Here is a 25,548-nt window from a genome sequence, read left to right as displayed (position 1 = left end):
TACACAGTATACACAGCCCAACCAGTACCCAGGTCCTCCCAGCATTCTGCAGTACACAGAATGCAAAAGAACCATGCAAAACAGGGGGCCTCTCTCCGGGCTGGTGCCTAGCGGCTGCTTTGCAACCTAACCCCCTGGCGAGGAGCACTCAGGTCCTACGAGCTGTCCCCAGCACCATCCGGTCTCCCGACTGCAGCATGACAAGGTCTGGAAGCCAGGGTTGGGGTCGGACGCCTCCAAGCAGTGTACGAGATGAGCAAAGGAGGCTCACCAAGCCTGAGCCCGAAGCCATGTTGATTTCCACGCCAATGAAGAAGTTGCCGGAGGCCCCCGGATGTCCCTTTTTTCCCAGGGACTTGAGATTCTACTGCCACTTGTTATTCCATCCACCCCCTCCAAAACAAAACAAAACAAAACAAAAAACCTGTGCTTCAGTCAGGTCTCTCCTCCGCCCTGGAGAGCACGGTTGGATTACCAAAAGGTTCAAAGACAAGACAAACATCCCAAGTTGTCTTGGTCATACTTCTTTCACAAAGGAAAAAGAAAAGAGAAAAAAAAAAACCACGACAAAAAACAGCACTGAGACCTGGCTTGTATCCGCCGCTCCTTGAAATGATCTGTAAGGTGGTTGATGGCAAATGCGCTCCTCCTGGGGAGCAGTCACCCACTGACGGCCCCTCCCTCCCCACCCGCTCCCGCACCCTGCCCATTCTGCACAGCCCAGCAATCCCTCTCCCCACCAAGCACAGGGGAGGGTACCAGGCTCCCTGCCCGCCTGGAGCCTCGGGGTCCGTTTGCCCCAGCAGCCCTACAAGGCTCACTGGAACATGCAGGGGGAATATTTCTCTCTCGCTCTCTCTCTCTCTCTTTCTCTCCCTCCCTCCCCCCCCCCCATCCTGGGTGACTGCAGTTCTATTCCAGAGAGCTGAACACCTTCTACACCTGCTGAGGGTGCCCTGTCCAATGGCTCCAGCCCAGGACCATGCCGAAGCTGGAACATCAGGCCAGATGCTTCACTGGCTGCCTGGCTGTTTTGTGGATTTTGACTATTAGGGGAAACCTAATAGGATGTAAAAGAACTGAACCCCTCTCCCCAGGAAATTCATGTGCTTTGATTCTATCTCAAGGAAGCTCTCGGCCGAGGTCCTGGATGCAGAAGTAGAACAGCCCATGTACACACTGGGGAGGCTGCACTTTCAACAAATACCCTGCTTGGCCAAAGAATCTCCAACCCCAAAATATCTTCCCACTTGGGGCTGTAGGAATCTCCTGGGCATCTACTCCCCTGATAAGTGTGTATAAGATGGACAGGTCTTTAGCCGTCCTCCTGGTGGTTGCCAAGGGCTCCTGGGTCATGGATGCTTGGTGACTCTTGAACCCTGCGCCCAAGGAACCTGCACAAAGAGACCCCCATCTTCATATTTGGAGCCCCAACAGCTGGCCGGGCTGTGGGGGACAGGAAGCTACATATCACGCTCCTCTCCGCAGCTGAGCAGCTCAGGCTAGGGAGGCGACAGTGGGGTGAGTGGGAGCACCAGGTGACCACCATCCCGGGGAAGGGAAGGGGTGGGTTCCCAGAGAGCACAATCTGAGGTAGCAAACAGTGAACCCCATTTCCCAGCTGGAGAAGCAAAGGCCGGGGGGTGCAGGATAACCTGTCCATCTCAGACCGCAGCTACCGCCGGGATGAAGAGTAATAGGCAGGCACCCGCCCTCCTGGGCACGTCCTACCCGCCTCTCCGTGGACACAGGATGTGGCCATGCGTGAGGTCCTTGGAGAAGATGTAGAGCCTGCAGCATATTGACAGCTGCCTCTCGGGAGGAAGAAGCCACTGGCACCAGGGCCGCCGCCTCCTCCTCCTCCTCCTCCCTTCCAGGGCAACACCTGCTGGAGCTCGGAGCTCAGAGCTCAGCAGACACCCACCCAGCCCTAAAGGCAACAGAGTCCTCTAGATAGAGCTCTCCTCCAAGTCCCTGTCTCCACCACAGAAGCCATCGCCCCTCAGATGCATTGGCATCTTTCTGGAGTGTCCGACTCCCTGTGGCCTTTCTCCCTCTTCTTGCCATGCCTCGGGGGCCCCTAAGAAGAAGCCCTCTTGCTAGTCTCCCACCCTGGGAGGCCCAGGGAGGCGAGGCTGGTTCCGCAACAAGGGACAAGAGCAGAAGCTGAGACAGCCGGGACCATTGGCACGCACTCACCTCTTCCCAGATGGAGTGGCCTGGTTCCCAACTCCACCTCACTCCACTGTGCCCCCAGTCTCTGCCCACCTGGCTGCTCAGTCCTCTGTCGATCAGGAAAGGAGCATGAGCTGAGAGCACCATGGAAACCCTGCCTTGTTCAGAGACGGCTCAGAGCCCCTGGGGTCATCTGAGGGGGCCAGGCTGCCGGGCCACGGCTCTGCCAGCAGCCTGGGGCCTCCCTGAAGGGGGACCCAAGTCCCCGAAGTTCTGCCTGGGAGGTGCCCATCCAGAAACGGCCTGGGCACCTCTGCCCAGCCCCTGCACCTCGCAGCCTCTGCCCGCACCTGGGCCCCAGAACAGCGGGGTGTGAGGTAGACTTGCGTAAGTTAGCATCCCCCTGCCCGGTGCAGGGAGGAGGAAGGGACCTCTCACCCCAGCCCCTGGTCCTTGTTCCTGGATGCGGGTGACATTGTGGCGCACTGCCCTCTGCCCACTGCTCCAAGTGGCCTGACCCCAGCACACCAGCGGGGTGGAGAGTGAGGGGGACACAGGAGCAACCCCCGCTCAGCACGGCCTCAAGATGCAAAAGTCCAGTTCCTGGGGCTTGCGACGCAGGTTGCACTGGTCCCGGGCCAGCAGCCGACCTCCGTGGCTCAAACACTTGAGCGGACGCCTCTTAAAGCCGCGGCCACAGCTCTTGGAGCAGGGCGACCAGGCACCCAGCTCCCAGGTCGGGCAGGGCTCTCCGCAGGCTCGCGTCTCCGCTGGCCGATGGGTGGCATCGCAGGCGGAGGCTCCGCGCAGCCCCGGGGGACCCCGGCAGTCCACCGCCCGCTTCTGCAGGCCACTGCCACAGCTCACGGAGCACGGCCCCCAGCTGCCCGCCACCCAGCGTGCTGGGGGCCTGTTGTCCGGGTGCTCCACCTGGTTGGAGAGGCTGAGGACACTGTTGTGCAGCACGGAGGGACCCCGGGGGTCCTTGGGGTGGGGGGACTTGTCCTCTCGCGGCTCTTTGGGCAGATAGAAGGAGTAGCGGACCCGGGGCGGCGTCATCTTCCCCACAGAGAGGACCTCCAAGGTCAGGGGCTCCAGGATGGGCCGGGAAGCCTGCAGGCTCTCCACCGCTGTGCCCGTGCCGCTGTACCGCAGCAGGCTGCCCTTCACCACCAGGTCCCGCTCCACGGCCGACACCACAAAGTGACCATTGAGCAGGTACTTGCCTTGGCTGTTCTTCAGGGCCAGGTAGTTGTCGTCCCCAATCAGCCCCTTGTAGCCACGCTGCCGGATGTCGATGTTCGAGGCGCCTGCGGGGATGGCCACCACGAAATTGTAGCCGTGCCTGGGGGTGGGAAGGGCATCGGGCGTTAGACAGATGCCTGCACAGGAGGACCTCACCGACCTTTTGCAAACCCCACAGTGGGTCCAGAGGATGGCAGCCAAGCTCAGAGACCAACCGGGCTGCCTCAGGACCCTGGACCCGACAGAGACACACTGGCTGCAAGCGGCCACCCAAGCCCGTGGTCAGAGAACCCTAAACAGAATAGGATACACAGCCCCATCCATGACCTCTGGGCTTCAGGAAATTTTTATCTTTGGGAGAATTCTAGCATGGGAGGGAAAGCACAAGTCCTGGAGGCAGACACAGCCTTGCCCATGGCTGAACTGTTGGTCCTGGACAAGTCACGTTGTTTCTCTAGGCCTCAGTTTTCCTCGTCTGTAAAATGGAGCACACAGGCACACTTCCCTCATAGTAAGAAGGATTAAAAGAAGCCAAAGTGCATAAAGCATGTAGCATGGGGCCTGGCACAGGCAGCATTCAACAGATACCAGCCAGGAAGAGGAGGAGGAGGAGGGGAAGGAAAGGAAGTAAGTGTGTGGGCCCCAACTCCAAGGCTGGGAGCTCTGCGCAATGACAGGGATGGAGAGTCAGCTCTGGCTCCAACACCAGCTGCCTGGAGGCTTCACACACAGCTTCTCTGAGTTCCCGTATGTGGGGGTTAAGCCAGATGAATCCCCTCCAGCTCCACTAGTGTGTGAAAGGAGCATTTACCATAGAACCAGTGGAGCAAGCCTGGGGTGTGGTCACCCACAGCAAGGCCAGCCTAGGACAAGGCCCTGACAGCTGGCAGGGCCCCCCAGCTCCTAGAGAAGGGGCGGGGCCACCTCCCTGCATGTCCCCCACCTGGGGACACAGCAGAGGGTGTGACGCTTCCAGGGGCACACACACGAGGCTCCAGCACAGCCACCTGGGCCTTCCCATCAACAGCACCTGTGGGCCTGTGTGCTCCTCACCCCGCACTGGGACCGCAGATGCTCCGCCCGGCCCCGTCTCCTCCAGAACATGGACCAGGACTTTTGAAAAGCGAGCCTACTGCTCTCAGCGAGCCACACCGGGGAGCCCCAGCCTCCGCCCTTGAGGAGAGTCACCCAGAGATGTTTCCTCGGCTGCTCCCGGTGTGTATTTCCCAGGAAGCAAGGTGCCTCAGTCGTGGCCACCCAGCCCAACTCCAGGCCAGACCTCAGGCCCAGGGACAGCGTGGCAGCTCCTCTTTATCAACATGAGCAGCCACAGAGGCTGCCTGTGCGCCAGGGACTATGCTACCCAGCTTAGTTGGATGAAGCCCCCTGCTTCGCCCAAGAGCCCAGGTAAAATTCATTAGCTTTATGCCTGCTGGCCAGGGGCAAGGTCTAGAAGCCTGGCAATGGAGTCATTTGCCCAAAGTCATCCGGAAAATGGGCAACTCGGATTTGAATGCAGATCAGTCCTAGCTGGAGAGCTGGACAGAACCCCGCCAACTCTGCCAGCTCCCTGAACGCCAGCTCCTGCTGAGCAGGGCCTCCTTAGCATTCGTCTTTATCTGCTGAATGAATGAATGAATGAGTGGATGATTGTCAACCCCAGAAGGCTATGGGCGGTCTCCATGGCAAGGGTCTGGCTGGGATCTGGCTTTCGTCCCAATCTAACCCAAGCTTCCCACACCCCCTTGCCCCCTGGCTTCCCCCTCCGGGGCCCAGAACTCACATGGGCTTGGTGAAGAGTCCTGTCACCCTCTTGCAGCTCTTATTGTCGCCCCCACACACCCCACACTTGTCAAACTTCTTCTTGGAGCCCAGCTTCCCGTCGCAGCCAGCCTTGATGCATTTGCCTTGGACGCAGACCGACGTGGAGTCAGGAGTGCACAGCGTCCCGTCCACCACCTGTCGCAGCCGGGGACGGGGGAGAAAGGAAGAAGGGGACAGCTCAGCCCGTGCTCCCCCCGCCCCGCCCCCCAAAGACCTGCTCCGTGCTCTGGTCTCCTGCCCCGGCTCACTCACCTTGGGGGCCAGCACGTAGAAGTAGCCGGTGCCGTTAGCTCGGCAGATGAGTTTGCACTTGTCCCGGGGAGACACGCCTGAGTACTTGGGCACCCAGGCCACCGCCAGGGTGACCCGGTTGGTACTGTGGTTGTAGCCATTGAAAGCCTCGCACTGCTCCTCCCGGAAGCTCTTGCCTGAGGCTGCAGACGAAGAAAGCGCGTATAGGAAGCGGGAGGAAGAGCCATGGGGGTGCAAAGGACAGCATCTTCCCAGGGGGTGGCCAGCCTCCCAGGGCTCTGAATAGCCCCTCCCCTCACCCACCCACAGGTGTGTGATGCCCAACACTGAAGCGAAGCTTCCCCATCACAAAGGACCAAGGCCCCCACGGCTCAGAGGAGAATGCATCCCTAGCAAGGTGCCCTTCTCTAGGTCCAGGGACCTCGCCTCGAACTCCCTCCACAGCTAGTACCACAAACATCTTTTTGTAGTCTCTTGACACTGTTTCAGAAAAATGGCATTCAATGCATAAAAGAAATTCTGTTTATGTGAACGCCAATCACAATGGTATACAACCATCGGTACGTTTTGAAACATATCTGTTGTTCCACGAGAGTCGACTATGAGCCTAACAGTGGGTGATTTTGAAGTAGGCATGGCCCTGAACCCCACTTTGAGAATTCTTCAGCAACTGAAACGTCCCATGAAAATCTCCATGATCTCCACGGGTGACACAGTTGCAGGTTCCTCTCCTACAGTTGTAGTTCACTGCCTAACTGAAAGAAACACTGTATTTTACTCCTGGGGCTGGCTCTGTGGCTAGCGAGTAAAGCCACCGCCTGCAGTGCCGGCATCCCATATGGGCGCAGGTTCGAGACCTGGCTGCTCCACTTCCCATCCAGCTCTCTGCTGTGGCCTGGGAAAGCAGTGGAGGATGGCCTAGGTCCTTGGGCCCCTGCACCCATGTGGGAGACCAGGAAGAAGCTCCTGGTTCCTGGCTTTGGATTGGCACAGCTCCAGCCATTGCGGCCAGTTGGGGAGTGAACCAGCGGTGGAAGACCTCTCTCTCTCTCTCTCTCTCTCTCTCTCTCTCTCTCTCTCTGCCTCTCCTTCTCTGTGTAACTCTGACTTTCAAATAAATAAATAAACACAAAGAGAGATCTAAGTGTTTCTCCACCAAATTCCTAGCCCCTGGATTCCTGCTCATGAAGACGAGCTTGTCCGTACTCAAACAAGAGGATGTCCAGTTCTCACTCCGTCGAGCTACTCCACCTTCCTCTCTAAGACTCCAGAGGAAATGCCTAGTCAGATGTGAGTGCACAGAGGAAGGACCCAGGGGCACCAAGCCCCTCCACTTCCAGGCTTTGACCTGGGGGTGGTAGGATCTGGACTGTAGTCCCTCCACGGCCATGAATGAGCTGGAGTGGATGGCGGGATTGGGGGTGGGGGAGGGGAAGGGAGGACAAGGAGGCCACCTCTCCCCGGGGGCCCAGGCCACTGCCGCCCTCCCTGTCTCACCTGAGCTGGGGCAGGGCTCCAGGTTGCAAGATCGGTATTTCACCCTCACTCCCTCGCAGTATTTGCCCCCATTGGCAGGGGCAGGGTTGCTGCACTGTCTGCGGGCCAGCTGTACACCCCCGCCGCAGGTGCGCGAGCAGGGCCCATAGGGCTCCCATTTGGCCCAGGAGCCGTCCACCTGTGAGGAAGAGCAGGTTAGACTCCTGAGAGAGCCCAGACATTCCACCCAGCCCACTGGGATGAAACCCATCTGGTATCATAAAAAAAATTGGTAATCAAAAAAATCAGTGCGCCCAGGGCCCTCCCTATACTACAACTGATTCATGAGCAGTGTCATCTATTCCCAGTTATAAGGGAGGCTGCTAGGAAGACAGGCCATGGGGAGAGGCAGACAAGTGTGACAATGGCCCCTGGCTTGGGCCAGTAGTGAGACCTCCATAGATGCTTCATTTCCAAAAGTGGGCCAATAACACCCAGGGCTGGGGTGGGATGGATGACAGGAGAGATAGGACAAGCACGAAGATTTTGCAGGGACCGTGCCTGTCCCTGCCGCAGAAGTCCCAGCTCTCCCTGTGTCTGTCATCAGTGCACTCAGAGGAGTCGCTGCACTGAAGGCACGTCCCAGCCTTGCCAGGAAACAGTGTCACCACACATACATACTGGGACACTCTCATTCGTAGGTGTTCTATAACTCAGACTTCTCAGCAAAACAAACTGATCGCAACTTGGATCAGAAGCCACACTGTCGAAAGTCTCACTATAAGCAATTCTGATGTTTGTGTTAAGCAGAAACAAGGGACTTATTAGGCAATCCGAAAAGTCTATGTGGCTTCAGGGTGAATGGCGCAACAGGTATTTGTTGGTGAAGGTGGAGAGAAGATAGAAAATTTGCAGACATCAGTGTGCTCTTCCTAGGGTAATAGAACAGGTTTTTACCCCCTGAATATCTCTCAGTGGGTTCGTGGAGGAAGCAGCACCGTGTGCGGCCCAAGATTATCACTCTGTCCACACAGAGACAAACCCACATGGAGCTAATAGGGAACTGGGCACATGGAATATAAATACAGTAACTTATGTATACATTCAGAACACTTATTCTGTCTGTCCCCCTGCCAGATATGTCTTGTTTTATTGTATCAACATGTCTGTTCCAGTCTGGAAAAAAATCTCTCCATTAACCCTACTTTCTCCTCCAATGAGCGCCCGCCCCCTCTGTCCTCTCTCTTCCAAGAGATTCAGCCTCATGACCTCTTTCCACATCCTCACTCCTCGGTGCCTTGCGCTATGTCCCCATCACACCATGGAAACTGCTCTCGCACAGGTCAGCAGCGGCTGGCTGGGTCTCCTCCTCTCCAGTGCTCTTGCCCGTGGCCTTGGAGACAAGGCCGTCTGCTTCTCACCGGGAATCATTTCTTCCCCCACATGCGTACAAAAGCAATGTTCATGTACCCCTGCCCTGCGTTGCCCACTGATTCATTCATCAAGTATTTGTGGAGTCCCTCCCACATGGCTGGCACCATGTGCAGCAAGTCCTTGGCCTCGAAGCAGTGACACTCTGGTGGTGGCGGGGACAGACATGAAAGTGTTGTGTCAGGTGGGGTTTAAAGCAGGTGGGGGGTGAGGGAGCTGGGGACCATCTTGGTGAGGTGGCCTGTTCCATATGAGGGGACTTCCAAAAGCTCATGGGAAAAGGAATGAAAAGATTGGTTTAATATTGGTGCAACCAGGGCTGGCATTGTGGGTCAGTGGGTTAAGCCACCACTTGTAATATTGGTGCAAAAAAAAAAATTAGGAATCCATACATAGTTTCTCCATAATTGGCATTTTCTATGAATATTTGAAAATGTACAGATTTCAAAATTTTTCACACCAAAATAAACTTACATTTTTTTTCGCGAACAATTTGAAGTACCCTTGTATCATAGGGAATCAGAGAGGCCTCTCACACATGCAGAGGCCTGAGGGTCACATGGAGGTGAGCTGAGCAGAGCAGAGGGTAGGGAGCAAGTGTCCCAAGCAGAGGGAGCAGGTGCAAAGACACTGAGGGGGTTGTGCTTGGAGTGCTTCCGCGTCACTGGAGTGCAGTGAGTGAGATGAGAGACACTGCAGATGAGGGCAGAGTCGGGGTCAGCTCATTCTGAGCCAGGGGTAAAGTTCTGGAAGGGTTCCCGGGGCGGTGGGGGAGGGGGGATGTGGCATAACCTGACCTGGGTTTTTAAAAGGATTCCTCTGGCTGCTGCATGGGGAATAAGCCTTATGAAGCAAGATCAGAAGCAGGGAGACAGGTTGGGGAATGACTGCAGTAGCCCAGGGCAGCCCAAGCCCAGGCTTGGATCTGGGTGAAGTAGTAAGAAATGGTGACATTCCAGATCTGTGCTGGAGATAGTAGCAGCAGGAATTGCTAAGACTTGGGATGTGAAACATGTAGGGAGAAAAAGAGCTTTGTCATGAGCTACCGGGAGACACAGTGGCCAAAGCAACTTCAGGGGCTGTGATCGGGAGCTCGGTTTTAAAGGTGGGAGGCGCATCCAACTGGAGACATCGGGATTCATTAGACCCATGAGTCTATGGTTCAGGAGCAAGGTCAGAAATTCAGGCGTGTTCAAGCCGTAAATGGTATTGACAGCCATGATCTAGAAGAATCAGCTGAGAGGCTGAGTGTGGACAGTGAAGAAGCTAAGGACTGGGGCTTGGGAAACTCCAGCACGGTATTTAGAAAATGAAAAGAGAAAGAGCTGCTCCAGGTGGCTGTGAGCAGGGCAGCCAGTGGGAGGAACTGATGGAGGGACAATAGAGACGCTTGGGTTCCCGGGGGAGACGGGGCTGGGCTGCATCACCACTGCTGGTCTGCCAGTGGCCTGGGACGCCACCAATTGGTGGACTCGTTTTTGGAGGAATGGTTGGCATGAAAGCCTGATTGGAATGGGCCCCAGGGAACAGCGGAAGTCAGGGAGTAGAGCAAGCACAGGTATACAATTCCCTCAAGGAACTTCCTGTGATGGGGTCAGAGAAACAGTCCACGGTGCATGGAGAGGAAACAGGGGGACAAGGAGTTTTTCTTTCGGACTGGAGAGACTAGAGTTAGCCTGATGGGAACCATTCAGCTCGAGAGAAGGGGAAAAGGATACTGCAGGAGAGAGAGGGGCACTGGGTGACCAACAGGGGAGAGAGAGAATCCTAGTGCAATGCTCCACACACAACCTTGGCCGGAGCTCGGACAGTGCAGCCACTGGACAAGGGGGAGGACGGGGTACGTGGTCTCAGAAGCCAGCGGGGAAGTGGATGTGGTGGTGGGAGATAGTAGAAGCTCTCTTCTCATTGCTGCATTCCTTCATTTTTCTTAGTGAAATAGGAAGAAATCAGCAAATGGGGAAATGAAGAAGAGAGTTGGTGATGGGTAGGAGGAGGTGAGAGTGTGAACTAAGGGTTTTGGCAGCTGAGGGAGTGAGTGGACCAAGGAACCAAAGGAGGTGACTCTGGGCCGCACTGTGCACCCCCCTGCATTCCAGGTCATGAGTTTGGAAGACAAAGCAGAGCAGGGGATGGTGGCTAGAGCAGGACTCTGCAGTGAGAGAGTTGAGAGGCTGCAGGTATCTCCAAGATAAGCTTGTGTCGTGACCCTGACTGACTTGGGCCAAGCCCTCTGTGAAGGGCCAGGTTTCAGTTAAAACAGGGAGGTGATGGGACCTTCGGGTTGAGGTTGAGGGAGAGTGGGTTTTGCTGATGACTCCCAGGAGGGTACATGGGGGGTTTGTGCTTCTCACACCACAGAGCCTACATCCAATATCCTGCTGACTGGTCTCTGTCGTCCAGGTTCAGCCCAAGAGAAGGAGCTGGCCACGACTCGCCTGTCCCAGGGAACTAATAGTCTGAGCCCACCAGCCTGGTAGCCATGACCACAGCACTCTGGCCCCACATGACCTTCGCAAAGCTGGGTCCAACAGAGACCTCATCCACCCAAGCCTCTGCTCATCAGTCCGGCTCACGTGGCCCACACATGGAGATCCTGCCCCTCCTACCAGGTGCTTGTCACTGCCCACCTCCTCCTCAAGGCTCTCCAGCCACTGACAGCATCCTTAACCTCTCAGCCATGCTGTCTCTTTCTCACATCTGCTGTGACCCAGAGCCACGCCTCCCTGTGTCTTGGATTCCAGCCTCATTTCCAGCTCCCCTAACCCTACCTAACCACTAGGCTGGGAGCTGTCACAGGCACGGCCCATGTTCACTGTCATTGCTTTTTTCTCACCACCACAGTTCCCTGCATGCAGTGGAAGATTTAGTTAAATATTCTGTCTGAGGACGCAGAACAAGGTTTCAAATAATTCTGTGCCACACCCATCACAGGATGCTGGACGTGCAAAGCTTCGTGAGTTCTGTTTTAGGAAAGTGACTCTCTGCACCTGAGCCCTGTAGCAAGTCTTTTCCCCAGCTGGGGATGGGAGAGAAGAGGGGCAGCCACCTCCAAGTTCAAAGAGGAGGGTGGGCTCCGTCCTCCTGCCTGGAAATCCAAATCCCTCTTCTACCCCCAAAACAAGTGCCAGAGAATAAGAAGTTTTCATCACACCTAGGGAGTCTCTGGGGTTGTGAATTTGTTCTGGTTTCATTTCTAATCCTGTTTATCAGGGAGAAAAACTTCCATTCAAGTAGATTTCGGGTTAAAAAAAAAAAATCACACAGGAGGAAGTGAGCTGGGCTCAGAATGCAGCAGATGACGGAAGCTTGCCCAGGGCTTTGCTTTATTTCAGGGCTGAGCCTTGCTCCCCTGTGCCGTCTTGGCTTCCCCAGTGGGGAAGAGAGACACTCAGCAACAGTGGGAGAGGGGAGAGGGCAGGAGCCAGTGAGCTAGCCTGCCCTACCATCAGGTGCTCAGCTCTGGGTCCCGAGGACACAGGGCTGGGACCTCATCTCTTGCTCCAGGCTTTTTCCCATGTGTCTCTGACCCACCATAGCTTCTCTCTCTACGCTCAGAGTCATACAGGGGACAGCGTCACAGACAGCAGAATGGAGGCACAGGACAACGATGCAATACAGACATGGCTCACAGCCAGTCTGGGATGGGACAGCCTCCAGGTGGACACTAAAGGAGTGGAGACCTCAGGTCCCCCCACCTCCGGCCGGCATTCCCGGGGACACAGGCTCCAGCACTCACCCTGTACTTGTTGAGGTTGTGTCTCTCCACGCAAGCACCCTTGAGGCAGAACTTGCCCTCGCCACAGCTGGTGCCATCGGCCCAGGGGAAGTGGCGGGTCTGGCACACCATCTGGCCCTTGGCTTTGCCGGTGCACCATAGCTTGGTGCAGTATTGCATGTAAGGACAGGGCTTAGAGCCCACACCAAAGGCCAGCTCGCACTGCTGGCTCAGGGTGTAGCTGGTACCCGGCAGGTCCTCGGGCAGGGAGATGGGGTTGCTGGGCTGGTCCAGGAGGCAGTCGCCTGCAGAGAGCCGAGAGCGTTCGTTAAGATGAGCTGAGAAGGCAAGGCACAGCCAGCCTAGAATCTAAGCAGTAGGGAGAGAGAATGAACCAAGGCACAGCTGGAACAGACCCAAGTGAGAGCCCAGCTCCTAGGGTTATCACAGCTCAGGGAGAGAAGACAGTCCCGAGCGGCAGTGGGCTCCAGCCCCATGACAGCAGCCGCGCCCCACCAACAGGCCCCTCTCCCCTCTGCCACCCTGGCTCACCGTGCCCACTGTCCAAGAAGTCAGTGATGATGGCCGCGCTGCAGGCTGACCACGGGTTGGCACGGTCGATCTGGATGAGGGTCGGGGACATCATGTGGTTGGCTCGGAGCTTCCCAAACACCTCCTCGCACACTTTCACATTGTCATGGGGCATGTTGAACACGTGGCCTGTGGAGTCAGCCAAGAGGACTCAGGGGTCAGGAGGCCGGGGCCTTGCGAGAAAGGCTCGGAGGGTTGAGGGAGGAGCAGGGGCCACGGCGGAGCTTAGAAGCTATGTCAACCATCTTCAGGCTGGTCGTGATCACTTTGCAAACGTCCCCTCCCTCCACCCTCTGCATCAGGCAGGGGACACCGGACAGCAGCGTGTCTCCACATCTTTAACATCTTCCCCTGGCAGTGTCCAAGTGATGAGCCACTCTGCAGAGGGACTCAGAACACAGCACTGGCCAACTGGGCAGAGGCAATCAGGAAAAAGGCCACCTAGGGGTGGCCTAGGGGAGGACCCCCAAGTCTTCAAAACATCAGGGAGGAAAGACAAATGTCTCTCCACCCCCACCCCCAGAGCACCCCTACAAACCCAGAACCACCCCGCGGCGAGCCTGCTCCCTTACCCAGCTCGTGGGCCGTGGTGAAGGCTGACGGCAGCCCATCATCCTCAATGACAGAGCAGCTTCTCTTGGGATCACACATGGTGCCCACGTCGGCCATGCCCAGTGTGTCACAGGTGGTGGCGCCACACAGGTCCTGCAGGGGAGAGACGGGGAGGATGGAGAAGCAGAGCCGGCCCAGAGACAGTGACAGAAGGAGCAGAAAGGGTATCACAGCCCAGCCCCAAGCCAGCCCTCATCGCTGGCTCAGCACCCCCTAGCCAGACCCCTTCTCCTAAGTGCCTCCAAGGCTATTCTGAGGCTAAGGAAGGGAGGAGCCTCCTGGGGGCCACCAAGAAATGTCTGGGCACACCCCCACAGAGGGGAGGTCCCACGGGAGGTCCCACGGGAGGAACTTAGAAGGTGCAAATCAAACCACAAGAACCACTGCTTTACAGAGAGTGGTTCTTTCTGGTCCGGGGCCATGGCAACAGGTGGGGATGGGGGGCAAGCCACGTCCCCCATCCAGGGCCAGCGCTGAGCAAAGGATAAGACCCCTGAACACGTTCTGCTCCTCTCAAGAAGCCCTGCATTGAATCAGCGATGCTGGCATCCTCTTCCACTCATCACAGGCAGTCTACAATTTGCAAGAAACCACGACACACACTGTTTAGCCCATCACGGCCATCTCAGCAAGCAGATACCTCCTTATTATTAGAACTCTTTGTCAAAATCATGACCATAGCCGGTTGCACCCATGATCTATCGAACGCTGACACCGGGCACGCCTGCTGCATGTACGACCTTATAGCACCCTCACAACACCCCTCTGGCATCCTGACTGTGTAATCACCCACCAAAGGCCACAGAGGCTCAGGCCATGGATCAGAAACCAGCAGCGAGGGTCTGTAGGACAAGGAGACTCGGGGTTCTGCCCACCGCGTCAATTGCCAGGCAACCTTGAGTTAATGCTCAGGAGCATGAGCTGTGTCATTGTCCCCAGGGAGCCCAGGGGTTCACATAAACACACACAGAGCTGTTGTCAGCCTCCCTGAGGGAGGACACTGTGTGTGTGTGTGTGTGCAGCAGCAGAGTTAGTGGAGCCAGGGGCATGCGAGGGAGAGTGGACATAGTGCATAAAATCAGCAAAAGTTAATCCAAAGCCCTCAGAAGTTAACCACCTGAGCAGTCAAACTTGGCTTCTCACGGTCAGGTGAGAGTCACACCTCCTAATGAGTTAACAGTTACTCTGGCCAGAGGACCATGGCAGTGACCAGACTGAACCCAGGGCACATGGCGGGGTCAGCTGCCTGTGTGTGCACAGCATGCTTCTGGGGGGCACCTCAAATTCCCTTCCCTGCCCAGCCCCCTTCCGCCTTCAAAGGCTTACCCTCCCACACGGTGCTCCTTCCCTGGAGCTTTGAATCCTAGCAAACAACCACTGTCAACATCAGAAGGAGAGGTCACCCGACCAGCAGTTGGGAGAAACAGCACCTGTTTGTGAATGGAAGGGAAAAGGGGGCCAAACAAGGAAGGGGGGGTGCATAGTGAAGGAGGGCGTGGGCCAGGGCCCACGTGTCCCTAGACAGCGGTGCACAGGATTCTGGCAAACGTGGTCACCCTGGAAATCCTGGCCTGATGGTTGCAACCCACAGGGGAGCCCAGGCAAGCGCTGCATTGGCCCCCGAGCACCTTGCACTTGGAGTGACCTTCATTCAGAAGAGGAAGAATCCTACGGAGCTTCTTGTCTACCGACCCCCATGGTGGAACTGGCAGCACTCACTGATGGCCATGGTGCAGACCACCCTGAGAGCACGCAGAGTGCTAGCCCCCCAGCCCGCTCCTCAGAGTCAGCCAGACCCCGGGTGAGACGCAGCCTAGGACCTCGGCTGCCCAGCGGCCCGCTTCTGCGGCTGGGAGAGCCTCAAAGCCAAAGCCGCCTCGCTGGCCAGGAGAAGCAAAGACCTGCAGCTGCAGGGCCTCCTTGGCCAGGCACAACCTATTCTTTCCGTCAAACTTCCCTGGATCAGACAAGAGGACGAGGGAGCAGCCGGCAAATTGCTCGCGCAGTGGCCGCTGGGAAAGCACAGCTGTGTGGGGGTCAGCGGCTCTGCCTGGCCCCCTGCTCACAGTCAGGGAAGCAAGTGAGGGCCTTGGTGCTTTGAACACCCACAAGCACTTGTGCAGGGGCCCCCACCGAGCCTCGTGTGTGGCTGAACGTCTCCCGCTTTCTGGAATGAGCTCAAGAGGCACTCGCATTGCCTTAACCTCTGCAGCCCAGGCACTGTCTCCACAAAGCAGAGGCCATTCCGGTTCCCTCCACCTGCCGGTTCCCGACCCCGCCTCTCTATTGCTGGAATTTGCCATTCCTCATGGTAAGCGGTAACTGCTTTGCCAGCGGTGGCCCCAAGAACCACCTTAGCCAAGCATCCAACACCCCCAGACCACTCTTTTCTAAGTGTCTCTCCTTACAAAAATAACTTCAGGATGGACCCACCAGTTAAATAAATAAATGAAAGATAACACAACAGCTCAACCCACAGTTCCCAGTTTGGCTCCCTTCATGCCCCTGCCCCAGCAGCCACCTTCCCCACTGACCACGGCCCACCTCCATGGGTTTCCCATGCATGTACATACTGAGATGCTCAATGCTGTTTGGCTGTGGGGAGAGACAGAGGCCCCTAGAACCCAGGCAACATTGATTCATTTTAATGTTGCAGAAGATACATGTGGTGTTGTACAACTGACTTCCTGCCTCCGCTAAAGTGCCCAGCATGAGTCAGGGCTCATCGTCAGGGTCCCAGCTCAGCATCCAAGGAACACAGTCACAGAACTGCAGAGCCAATTTTCAGACGGGGAAACTAAGGCTCCGTGAGTAAAGATTACACACCCAAGGCCATGTGGCTCCTCCTTGGTGAAGCATGGGATTGCAAATCCACATCTTTTGGCACAACGAGGTTCAGCGAGTTCTTTGGTCGAAATCACTCCACACCAGTTAGGATACCAAAATGACTGGGGCAAAGCACCTGCACTAGTGATAATACTGCCTGTTTAGCTTTGATTCCCTGTTGGAATCTCAGCCATATATCACCGTATGTCCTTCTCTAGCAAAACCTGCTTCTGTTTGTCATGCCCAAGGGTAGGAGGACCTTGCTTAGCTGCAAGAAATAAAGTCTAGGCATTCAGGGGCCAGCGCTGCGGCATAGCAGGTAAAGCCACCACTTGGCATCCCATATGGGCACCGGTTCGAGTCCCGGCTGCTCCACTTCAGATCCAGCTCCCTGCTGTGGCGTGGGAAAGCAGTGGAGGATGTCCCAGGTCCTTGGGCCCCTGCACCCAAGTGGGAGACCCAGAAGAAGCTCCTGGCTCCTGGCTTCAGATCAACACAGCTCCAGCCATTGTGGCCATCTGGGGAGTGAACCAGCGGATAGAAGATCTCTCTCTCTCTCTCTCTCTTTCTCTCTCTCTCTCTCTCTCTCTCTGCCTCTCCTTCCCTCTCTTTGTAACTCTGACTTTCAAATAAATAAATCAATCTTTTAAAAAAAAAAAAAGTCTAGAAATTCAGAATGCAGGCAATGTGACCAAGGCTGTATGGTGAAGCTAAAGGAGAAAGCACTCCCTGGCAGGTTCATTACTTGTATTAGCAGACTTAGTTTCCCTGGCGTTAAATCCCTCCAGAAATACAACATGGCATTATCACAAGAGGCTGGGGGTAAGCAAACGACAAGAATTACCTCAGTGAGGAGGAAGACAAACAGAAAGTTTGCAGGGGCCGGCGCCGTGGCTCAACAGGCTAATCCTCCGCCTTGCGGCGCCGGCACACCGGGTTCTAGTCCCGGTCGGGGCACCGATCCTGTCCCGGTTGCCCCTCTTCCAGGCCAGCTCTCTGCTGTGGCCAGGGAGTGCAGTGGAGGATAGCCCAAGTGTTTGGGCTCTGCACCCCATGGGAGACCAGGATAAGCACCTGGCTCCTGCCATCGGAACAGCGCGGTGCGCTGGCCGCAGCGCGCTACCGCGGCGGCCATTGGAGGGTGAACCAACGGCAAAAGGAAGACCTTTCTCTCTGTCTCTCTCTCTCACTGTCCACTCTGCCTGTCAAAAATAAAAAAAAAAAAAAAAGAAAGTTTGCAGGAGGACTACCTCTTCTCTAGAAATTGTCAATTCAGGAGCTGGCATTATGGCCTAGTGGGTAAAGCCACCATCTGCAGCGCCGGCATCCTATGGGTGCCAGTTCGAGTCCCGGCTGCTCTACTTCCAATCCAGCTCCCTGCTAATGCACCTGGGAAAGCAGCGGAAGATGACCCAAGTGCTTGAGTCCTGCCACCCTCATGGGAGACCTGAATGAAGCTCCTGGCTTTAATCTAATCCAATCCTGGCCATTGCAGCCATTTGGGGAGTGGCACAGCAGATGGAAGATGTCTGTCTGTCTGTCTGTCTGTCTCTCTCTCTCTCCCTTTCTCTCTGTAATTCTGCCTTTCAAATAAATAAAATAAATGTCTTTTAAAAAAAAAAAGAAATCATCACTTCAAGAGAAGGTACTTACGAAATATAATGGCAATGACAAACAATTGCTGTGTGGTTACAAAGTGTCAGAAACTGCTCCAACAACTCTACCTACATCAGCTCAGTTATTCCTCGCATGAGCGGAGTGGGGGGATACCATTTTTATGTGTCCCCCGCCCTTACAGAAGAGACCCAGGAGTGGTAACTAGCCTGGGCCACCAGGGTCACACAGCCCCAGAGAGGAGACCCCCAGAGTGAGGCATGAACCCCCCGTGGTGCAGCCTCAGGGCTGAGCTCTTCCCGGGACTCCCTACTGCTTCTGGAACAAGCCCACCCCAAGAATGAAAGGGCTGAGGCATCTCCGGAGGGAAGGATTGCCCACCCCGTCCTGCCCCTCCGTGGGGCTCAGCGAGGCCTGGTGCACGCGGAGTGGGGAGAGGGCAACAACCGCTCTAAGTGCTGAGAACATTCTCAGAGCAGAGCAACCGTTCTCGCTGGCTGAGCAAACGCCTGGCTCCTTGCCTCACACCTGCGCTGACACACTGACCCCCGTCCCTGCTGCGCACCCTGTCTGCTGACTCCAGAGGGGATTAAACACGCTCCTCTCTGGGGCCTCTCCTTTCTCCAGGGCAAAACCTGGTGGCAAGGAGCCAAGATGAAATGCCAGAAGAGCCCAAGATGCCTTCTCCCAGCCCTGCAGCCTGGAAGCCTCAGAGTCGGATTCAGGATCCTAGGGAGGTGAGCCACCCAGCCCTGGGCGTGCCTTCCTTCCACGAGCACCTACTGAAGGGTGACACCCGGGAGCCCACAGAAGGGCTACAAAGACACAGAGAGGTACTTGGCAGTCCCTGATGGGCAGGACTGGCCACGGCTGGCATCAGGTTTCCACGTAAACACTGGAAGATGGCATCAGACCAGTGCTAGGTATCCCTGCAAGGGCCATGGAATGGACTGGTTCCAATCAGCACAATCCCAAATTTAAATTCTGGCAATGGAATCTGTAGACAACTGGTACACAACAAGAAACAGATCACAACCGAACGCTAAGGTGGAGATCATACAGGGGCCGTCACAGGGCGCGGGGGGGGGGGGGGGGGTGCCTGTGCTACAAGAAATCCTGAACGGCACTGAAGTTAGGTGTCAAGTCACCGTTACCTTCAGTGTCTAGCCCACAAGTGAGGAAAGTGAATTTCACACGGCTGGTTCACTCCATGTCCGTTGCTAGGAAGTTGAAGTGCTCGGATTCAAACTCAGCTCTGTCCCACTCCAAGCCTGGGTTCTTTGTGTTGCCTCGTGAGGCTGAGGCAAGGTGTCAAGGTGGGAATAAGGAGGGTGACAACTACAGAAAAGTTCAGAGGAAGAGGAGGAGCAAGACCCATGGAAGGAGAAGACCCCGTTGCCCCTCCCCCTCCCCGGACTATGTCAGTGGGGGGAGAAAAGCATGCCCTCCAACTTCCTCCCCCATCTTCTGCCATGAAGACAGGGCTCATTGCTTTGGTGTAAGTAAGAAGGAGGTGGGGCAGGCACTTGGCATAGTAGTTAAATTGAAGGTTGAAATGCCTGCAGCCCGTATTGGCTGGGTTCAAATCCTGACTCCAGCACCGGACTCTGCTGATGCACGCCCTGGGGGGCAGCAGGTGAAGGCGCTAGGATTTGGGTTCCCAGGCCTCTTATAGGAGGCCTGGATTGAGTTCCTGCCTCTTGGCTTCTGCTTGGACCAGCCCAAGCCATTGTGGGCATTTAGGGAGTAAACCAAATGGGTAGGGAATCTATCTCTCTCTCTCTCTCTCTCTCTCTCTCTCTCTCTCAGTGTGTGCATATGCACACATACATAAAAATATATTTTTTAAAAAGAAAGGAGCAGAGACCAGTGCTGTGGTGCAGCAGGTACAGTCACCGCCTGCAGTGCCAGTATCCCATATGGGCTCTGGTTCAAGTCCCAGCTGCTCCACTTCCAATAATGCTCTCTGTTATGGCCTGGGAAAGCAGTAGAAGATGGCCCAAGTCCTTGGGCCCCTGCACCCATGTGGGAGACCCAGAAGAAGCTCCTGGCTCCTGGCTTTGGATTGGCCCAGCTCTGGCCATTGCAGCCAATTGGGGAGTGAACCAGTGGATAGAAGACCTCTCTCTGCCTCTCCTTCTCTGTGTGTGTAACTCTTTCAAATAAGTAAATAAATCAAGAAAGAAAGAAAGAAAGAAAGGCGCAACAATACCCTACAAGAAGGGAATGGTCATGTCTCACTGGTTCCCCATCTCCCTCTCCTACCTCCAAACAGTGTTGCATTTCCATTTAGCCACCAGAACACTGAGAAAGACAAACTGTTAAATGCAGTGTCTACAGATGGCCCTTCTCCCCCCGTATCTTCCAAGGCCTGACTTCAAAACAGGTCCTGAAAAATTATGCTGCTTTTTCTATCATATAGGGAGATACTCCTAAAATGCATAGTATAGTTTTATCACACACATTTTTCTTTTCTACCTGAACACAAAGTTTGACTGCCTGTGCTAAGAGCTCTATTGTAGAGAAAGCTGGCATGTTTGACATGAGATTCCAGAATGCTGTTCCGCCATGCATAGTGCACTAAAACAGGGCACTACTGAAGGTCCACCCAAGAAGACAAGCACCAAGGTTGGCGTTGTGCGAGGAGAAGGTCAGAGTGGGAATGCAGACAATAGGCGGGCAGAGAAAGGAGAGGAGAGAACTGTGAGGAAAAGCCTGCCTAGAGGGCCAGTGCCATTGGCATAGAGGGTAAGGCTGCCACCTGCAACATGGTATCCCAAGTGGACGCCGGTTCGAGTCCTGGCAGCTCCACTTCTGCCTGCACCTGGGAAAGCAGTGGAGGATGGCCCAAATACCTGGACCCCTGCCACCCAAATGGGAGACCTAGAAGAAGCTCCTGACTCCTGGCTTCAGCCTGGCCCAGCATCAGCCATTACGGCCATTTGGGGAGTGAAGTAGCAGATGGAAGACCTCTCTCTCTCTCTTTCTCTCTCTGTAACTCTGCTTTTCAAATAAATTTTTTTTAAAAGGCTGTCTGGATAATCCCCAAAAAGAAAGAAAAAGAAAGAGAAGGGAATGGTAAATGACACAGAGTGATACGAAACACAACAGAAAACATAAAATAAATGAAGAAACAAAGCAAGTGAAAAAAACCGCAAAACTACAAAAATCCTAAGAAACAAAGCCACCACGCTCCAAAGCAGGAAATGCCACAAACAGCAAAATGGACAGAGAAGGAGGTGCCCGGCAATGCAGAAAACAAGCTTCCCCTCCCCCACCGCTATGGCCACCGGCTCCCCAGCCCTGAGGCCTCTCCCACCCTGGCCCTCGGCTCCTGCTACCCACAGAGATGGCCCCATGGCTCTGTGTGGCACTGAGCTCCCAGCACTGGAGCAGGCTGCTGTCCTGTGGGCTCTCTGGCACACGGTGAATCCCTGGAGGCCAGGGACCACGTCTGATTAATATTTGTAGCTCCCTAGCCAGAGATAGTATGTAGAAACAGCAGATTATCAATAAGTACTAAGAATGTACAGCAGCCAGCACTGTGGCATAGTAGGTTAAGCCTCTGCCTGCAGTGCCGGCATCCCGTAGGGGCACCAGTTTGAGTCTTGGCGGCTTCATTCTGATCCAGCCTCCTGCTAATGGGATGGGAAAGCAGCGGAAGATGGCCCAAGTGTGGGCCCCTGATCCCACGTGGGAGACCCAGAAGAAGCTCCTGGCTCCTGGGTTCAGATCGACCCAGATCCCACCATTGCGGCCATCTGGGAAGTGAACCAGCACAAGGAAGATCTCTTTTTTGTCTCTCCCTCTCGCAGTCTGTAACTCTGCCTCTCAAATAAATAAATGAGAGAGAGAGAGAGAGAGAGAGAGAGAGAGAGGAGAATGTATGAATACTTAAGGGGAAGCCATTCTACCATGAAGAGTTACCCAAACAGCAGAGGCATAGGACCTGGAGGCAGAGCAGTCTCAGCATTGCATCCCTGGCTCCTGCTGCCCTGTGCAACAAGAAGCCATGGAAATGTCTCTGGTCGCAGAAAAAAATGGCAGAGGCTCTGGCTCGAATTCCCTGCAGGCAGATCCTGGTTCCAATTCTGTGCTGACCTCCCCCTGCCACTATGAGCCCGGAGCCTGAGCAGCCTGCAAAATCAGACCGTGAACTTGTTCTGGATCTTCGCACCGACCGAGTCATCAGATTGTCAAAGCGCCTGCTGTATGAGCAACGCGTTCTGCTTTCTGGACAGCCGAGCTCCCTGGAGAGCACAACTGCCTTTAGAAAGAGCAGCTGCTCACTTATGTTCTCATCCAGTGCTGTACCTTCCCCCGGAAGAGTTCAGAAATCAGAAGGTCCGAAGATTCTGAGCAGGCAGCAGGCTCTGGAGTCAGTGCTGGCGAAGGGGCGGAGGGAGAGATGTTTACACTAACGCGTAACGCACATACCTCCATGGCGGACCTGCCAACACGGCCTCCCCACCCTGTGGCTTTGCCCTCGCGTCGCCTCGCGAGAAGCAGCTTCTGAAAGTCCCATCTTGCCCATGGCTGCTTCGGCCCAAGCGGTCATGCATCTTGTACCCATTATGCAAGGACAACACAGCCCCCCGCCCCTGCTGAGAAACAGAAGCCGACCTGCTGTTTAATTGCTGCTTCTTCAAAAGATGGGAATCTTCCGGTGCCACGGCCCCTATTCCCAGCCCTCTTCACAGGGCTGGTTCCAAAGTCGGCCTTAACCATCAGGCCGTGGAGACGGTTTCATTCGATTCAGCTGAGTGGCCGCCACAGGGGCCTCCTGGGTAGCGGATGCGACAACAGCTGCTTTGCCCATTACGATGTCCTGTTCTTGGCCTTTGCTTCGCTTTTCTCCCTCCCCGGCCATCTGATAGCCAGGCTGGTCCATGCACAGAGGTGGACGCCACCTCCTCTACAGCTCCCCCAATGACTCAGGCCGCGCTTGTAGGGGCTGGGCCGAGGCAGCTCCACAGTCCTCAGTTGGACGAATGAGTGCAAGGAAACAAGACTCAGGCCAAAGACCTCCCTAGAGAAACCAGGTGGTGGGAGGAGAAGGCGGCTGGGAAAGAAGACAGTGTGGCTCCGGGGAGGGACTAGCCGTGCCAAATGGGTTACTGCGGAGGACGCCAGCTCCAGCCGGCGTGCACCAATCCAGTCTCGGAGTGGCCATTTGGAAACAGCGGGGAGCACGAGCCCAGAGGTAACCACCCCCAGAAAGCTGTGGCTCCGTGATAATGACAAAACAGGAGCGCGGTATGGATGGAGTCCCAGCCCCAACATGAGAGGAAGCGGTTCGCTTGGATGGTTCTTTTCCCCCCAACCTCCTGTATCTGAGAAATTTCAAGAGTCCTTAAACCTTCGCAGCGCCTACTCACTCCAACACATTGCAAATCTCAGTGTTCTGAGTGTTCAGCTCATTTGAGATAGAATATCAGGTAGAGACCTGCAAGCGACAGATACGTGTCCCCTGGTCTGGAGCCACCGCTCCAATCCCCATAGGCAGTATTCTTCCAGCTCTGCAGCTGGAGTCTCCCGCTGCTCCCCCACGGAGCTCCCACCACTTCCAGCCCAGCAAGGATAGAAGCCACAGCCTTGCCGCTTGGTGGGGTCAGAGGCGCTTTAGTGAGGCCGGAGCACGAGCAACCTGGCCTGGCGCTCCATAGCATCCATCTGGGCAAACAGGTCACCCTCTGCTAACAAAAACACACCAGAACGCTGGAAAAGTTCCAAGCCAAACTCCACTTGAAACTCCCTGTGGAACTTCGCCGCCGCGAACAGGTGCCGAACCTCAACTGCCTTGCACTGAGTGGTCTGGGAGCCCCTGAACAAGGCCCAGAAGAGACGGGTGTGGGAAGAGAGGCAGTAAGAAAGGAAGAATGCTCCCCATCCTCAAGTCTGGCCTTTCCCTGCAACCCACCAAAAAGAAAAAAGAAACCCAAGGACCCCCTCCACTCCCTTCCAGCCTTTCCAAACCCAAGACAGAGAAAGGACAACGGACGGGTTACCAGGGAGAAATGTAACGGGCGCGGGCCTTGGGTCGCCTTCCAGTTCTCCAGCCAGAGAATGGAATACTCAGAGGGAGTGTCTGGAAGGACTCAGACGCCCCCCCTCCCCCGCCCGCCCCCATACAGCCAGGGCGGACCAGTCGGCCCTCTCCAACGCTATCCTCACAGCGCCTCCTATCGGCCTGGATCGCGAACTGCGGCTCCGGGGCGGCGACTTCCTGGGCTCCTGCCCCTTGGCGCCAGATCCAGGAGGCGCTGATTGGCCGCGCCAGGCCAACACCTTCGGAAGGAGCCGGCTCTCGTCCAACCACCCAGATGCACGTGAGCTGGAGCTCCCGCTGAGCCTAAGAGAGGGCTCTCCCTGGACTCTCCAAAGTCGGCAGGGAAATGTAAACTCGGGGCAAGGAGTGGCACCAAGGGAATACAGAACGCCACGAGCAGCGACAGTTAGGACAATGGGGCTGTCTGGGTGCGAAGAGCTGACAGGTCAACTCACCTGCCTGGTGAAGAGGATGGCGGTGTCCCAGTACTCGGGGTGCTTGTCACTCACTTTGTTCAGCTTCTTCTGCCAGGCGCAGAAGTTGCGCAGCGTCAGGGCGGCGTTGCCCGTGACCTTGGGCCCGCTGTCCCGGTCCCCGAGGAGCAGCACCTTGACCACAACGATGTTGATGGGGTTGAGGATGCTGGGGTGACGGTAGAGTCGCGCCGCCGTGGCCAGCAGCGTCAGCAGATAGTGCTCCAAGTCCGCGCCGTGGAACTTGACCATGGACTCGTCCGCCACCACCAGCGTCTCCACGTACCGTGGGATGGACACGAAGCGCTTGGCGCGCCCGGACCTGCGCCCGCTGCGACTGCCCCCCGAGCCCGTCCTCCGCGGCTTGTACGGGTCCAGGGCCCGCAGGATGGCGGGATTCCAGCCGGAGCCCACCCCACAGCGCGAGGTGCGGTCCCCGGGAGGCCCGCCCGGGGCGCCCCGGCGCTGGAGGAGGTGTGCGCCCTGGCTGTTGCGCTGCGCGGCGGGCGCGCTGGCGTTGGGCAGCGGGCTGATGACATACTCGGCGCCTCGGTAGCCGAAGGCTCCGCGAAGCCCCCCGCACAGGCTCACGGCGGCGAACGAGTCTGGCTCGGCGTTCACGTCCCCGGAGTACAAACAGCGCCGCAAGTCCGCAGAGTTCGCGGTGAGCTCCCGGAGCGGGGCGCCCAGGTGCTCGGTGGTGAAGGTGGGTGCCAGGAACTGAGCATCCGGCGTCAGGTGTAGGTAAAAGTCCTCCTGAAACGCGGTGATCTGAAAAATAAGTCCCCGGTCCCCGGGGTCCTCGGGCCCCCGACGGTAGTAGTGGCGGCCGTTGATGTCCGGGTCCAGTCGGATGGGGACGACCACCTCCCGCTCTGGCTGGGAGCCGCCAGCGGCTCGCCCCGCCAGAGCCAGGGTCAGGATGCCCAGCAGCAGCATGGCGCCGGGCAGCACTCGCCGCGCTCTCTGGGAAGGAGCTCGCTCGGCTCCCCGGCCGCAGGCACGGTCTCCGCGCAGCCCGCACGCCGGAACCCACAACGCCCCGGGACTGGCGGCAGCTCCCAGAAAGGAGAGCCAAGGAGGAAGACTCCTCCCCGAGCAGCGAGCGTGCACCGGGCAGCCCGCGCCTCCTACCTGTGCCTTTCCAAGCTAAAGCGCGCTCGGCTCGGGGAGCGTTAAGTGCGATCGCTGTCAAGTGCAAAGACGGAAATTTGCAGCCGCGAGAGCTAGCGGGAGGTGCCGGGCGTCCTCTCGAAACCGCA

The 25,548-nt window shown here is 56.4% G+C and overlaps 1 protein-coding gene across 1 annotated transcript; it reads right to left on the bottom strand.

Moving 5' to 3' along the window:
* Window positions 1–881: 881 nt before the first annotated feature.
* Window positions 882–25,548, bottom strand: ADAMTS15 (ADAM metallopeptidase with thrombospondin type 1 motif 15). The gene is made up of 8 exons (XM_062197366.1): window positions 24,269–25,548; window positions 13,285–13,417; window positions 12,674–12,841; window positions 12,143–12,426; window positions 6,994–7,171; window positions 5,497–5,678; window positions 5,204–5,379; window positions 882–3,520 (listed from the first exon to the last, which is right to left on the bottom strand). The coding sequence occupies exons 1-8, from the start codon at window positions 25,223–25,225 to the stop codon at window positions 2,746–2,748; spliced, it is 2,853 nt and encodes a 950-aa protein (XP_062053350.1). The 5' UTR covers window positions 25,226–25,548; the 3' UTR covers window positions 882–2,745.

The sequence above is a fragment of the Lepus europaeus genome, chromosome 7, assembly GCF_033115175.1.
Source record: "Lepus europaeus isolate LE1 chromosome 7, mLepTim1.pri, whole genome shotgun sequence".
NCBI lineage: Eukaryota > Metazoa > Chordata > Mammalia > Lagomorpha > Leporidae > Lepus > Lepus europaeus.
This window is presented reverse-complemented; position numbering and strand designations above follow the sequence as displayed.

What these genes read in the sequence shown, in the direction of transcription:
- ADAMTS15 (XM_062197366.1), bottom strand. Translation starts at nt 25,225, where the DNA reads ATGCTGCTGCTGGGCATCCTGACCCTGGCTCTGGCGGGGCGAGCCGCT. An exon ending in CCATCCTCTTCACCAGGCAG is followed by an intron (nt 13,418 to 24,268) that starts GTGAGTTGACCT and finishes TCTCCCCTGCAG; the next exon opens with GACCTGTGTGGCGCCACCAC. An exon ending in GGACTCTTCACCAAGCCCAT is followed by an intron (nt 3,521 to 5,203) that starts GTGAGTTCTGGG and finishes TCCCACCCCCAG; the next exon opens with GCACGGCTACAATTTCGTGG.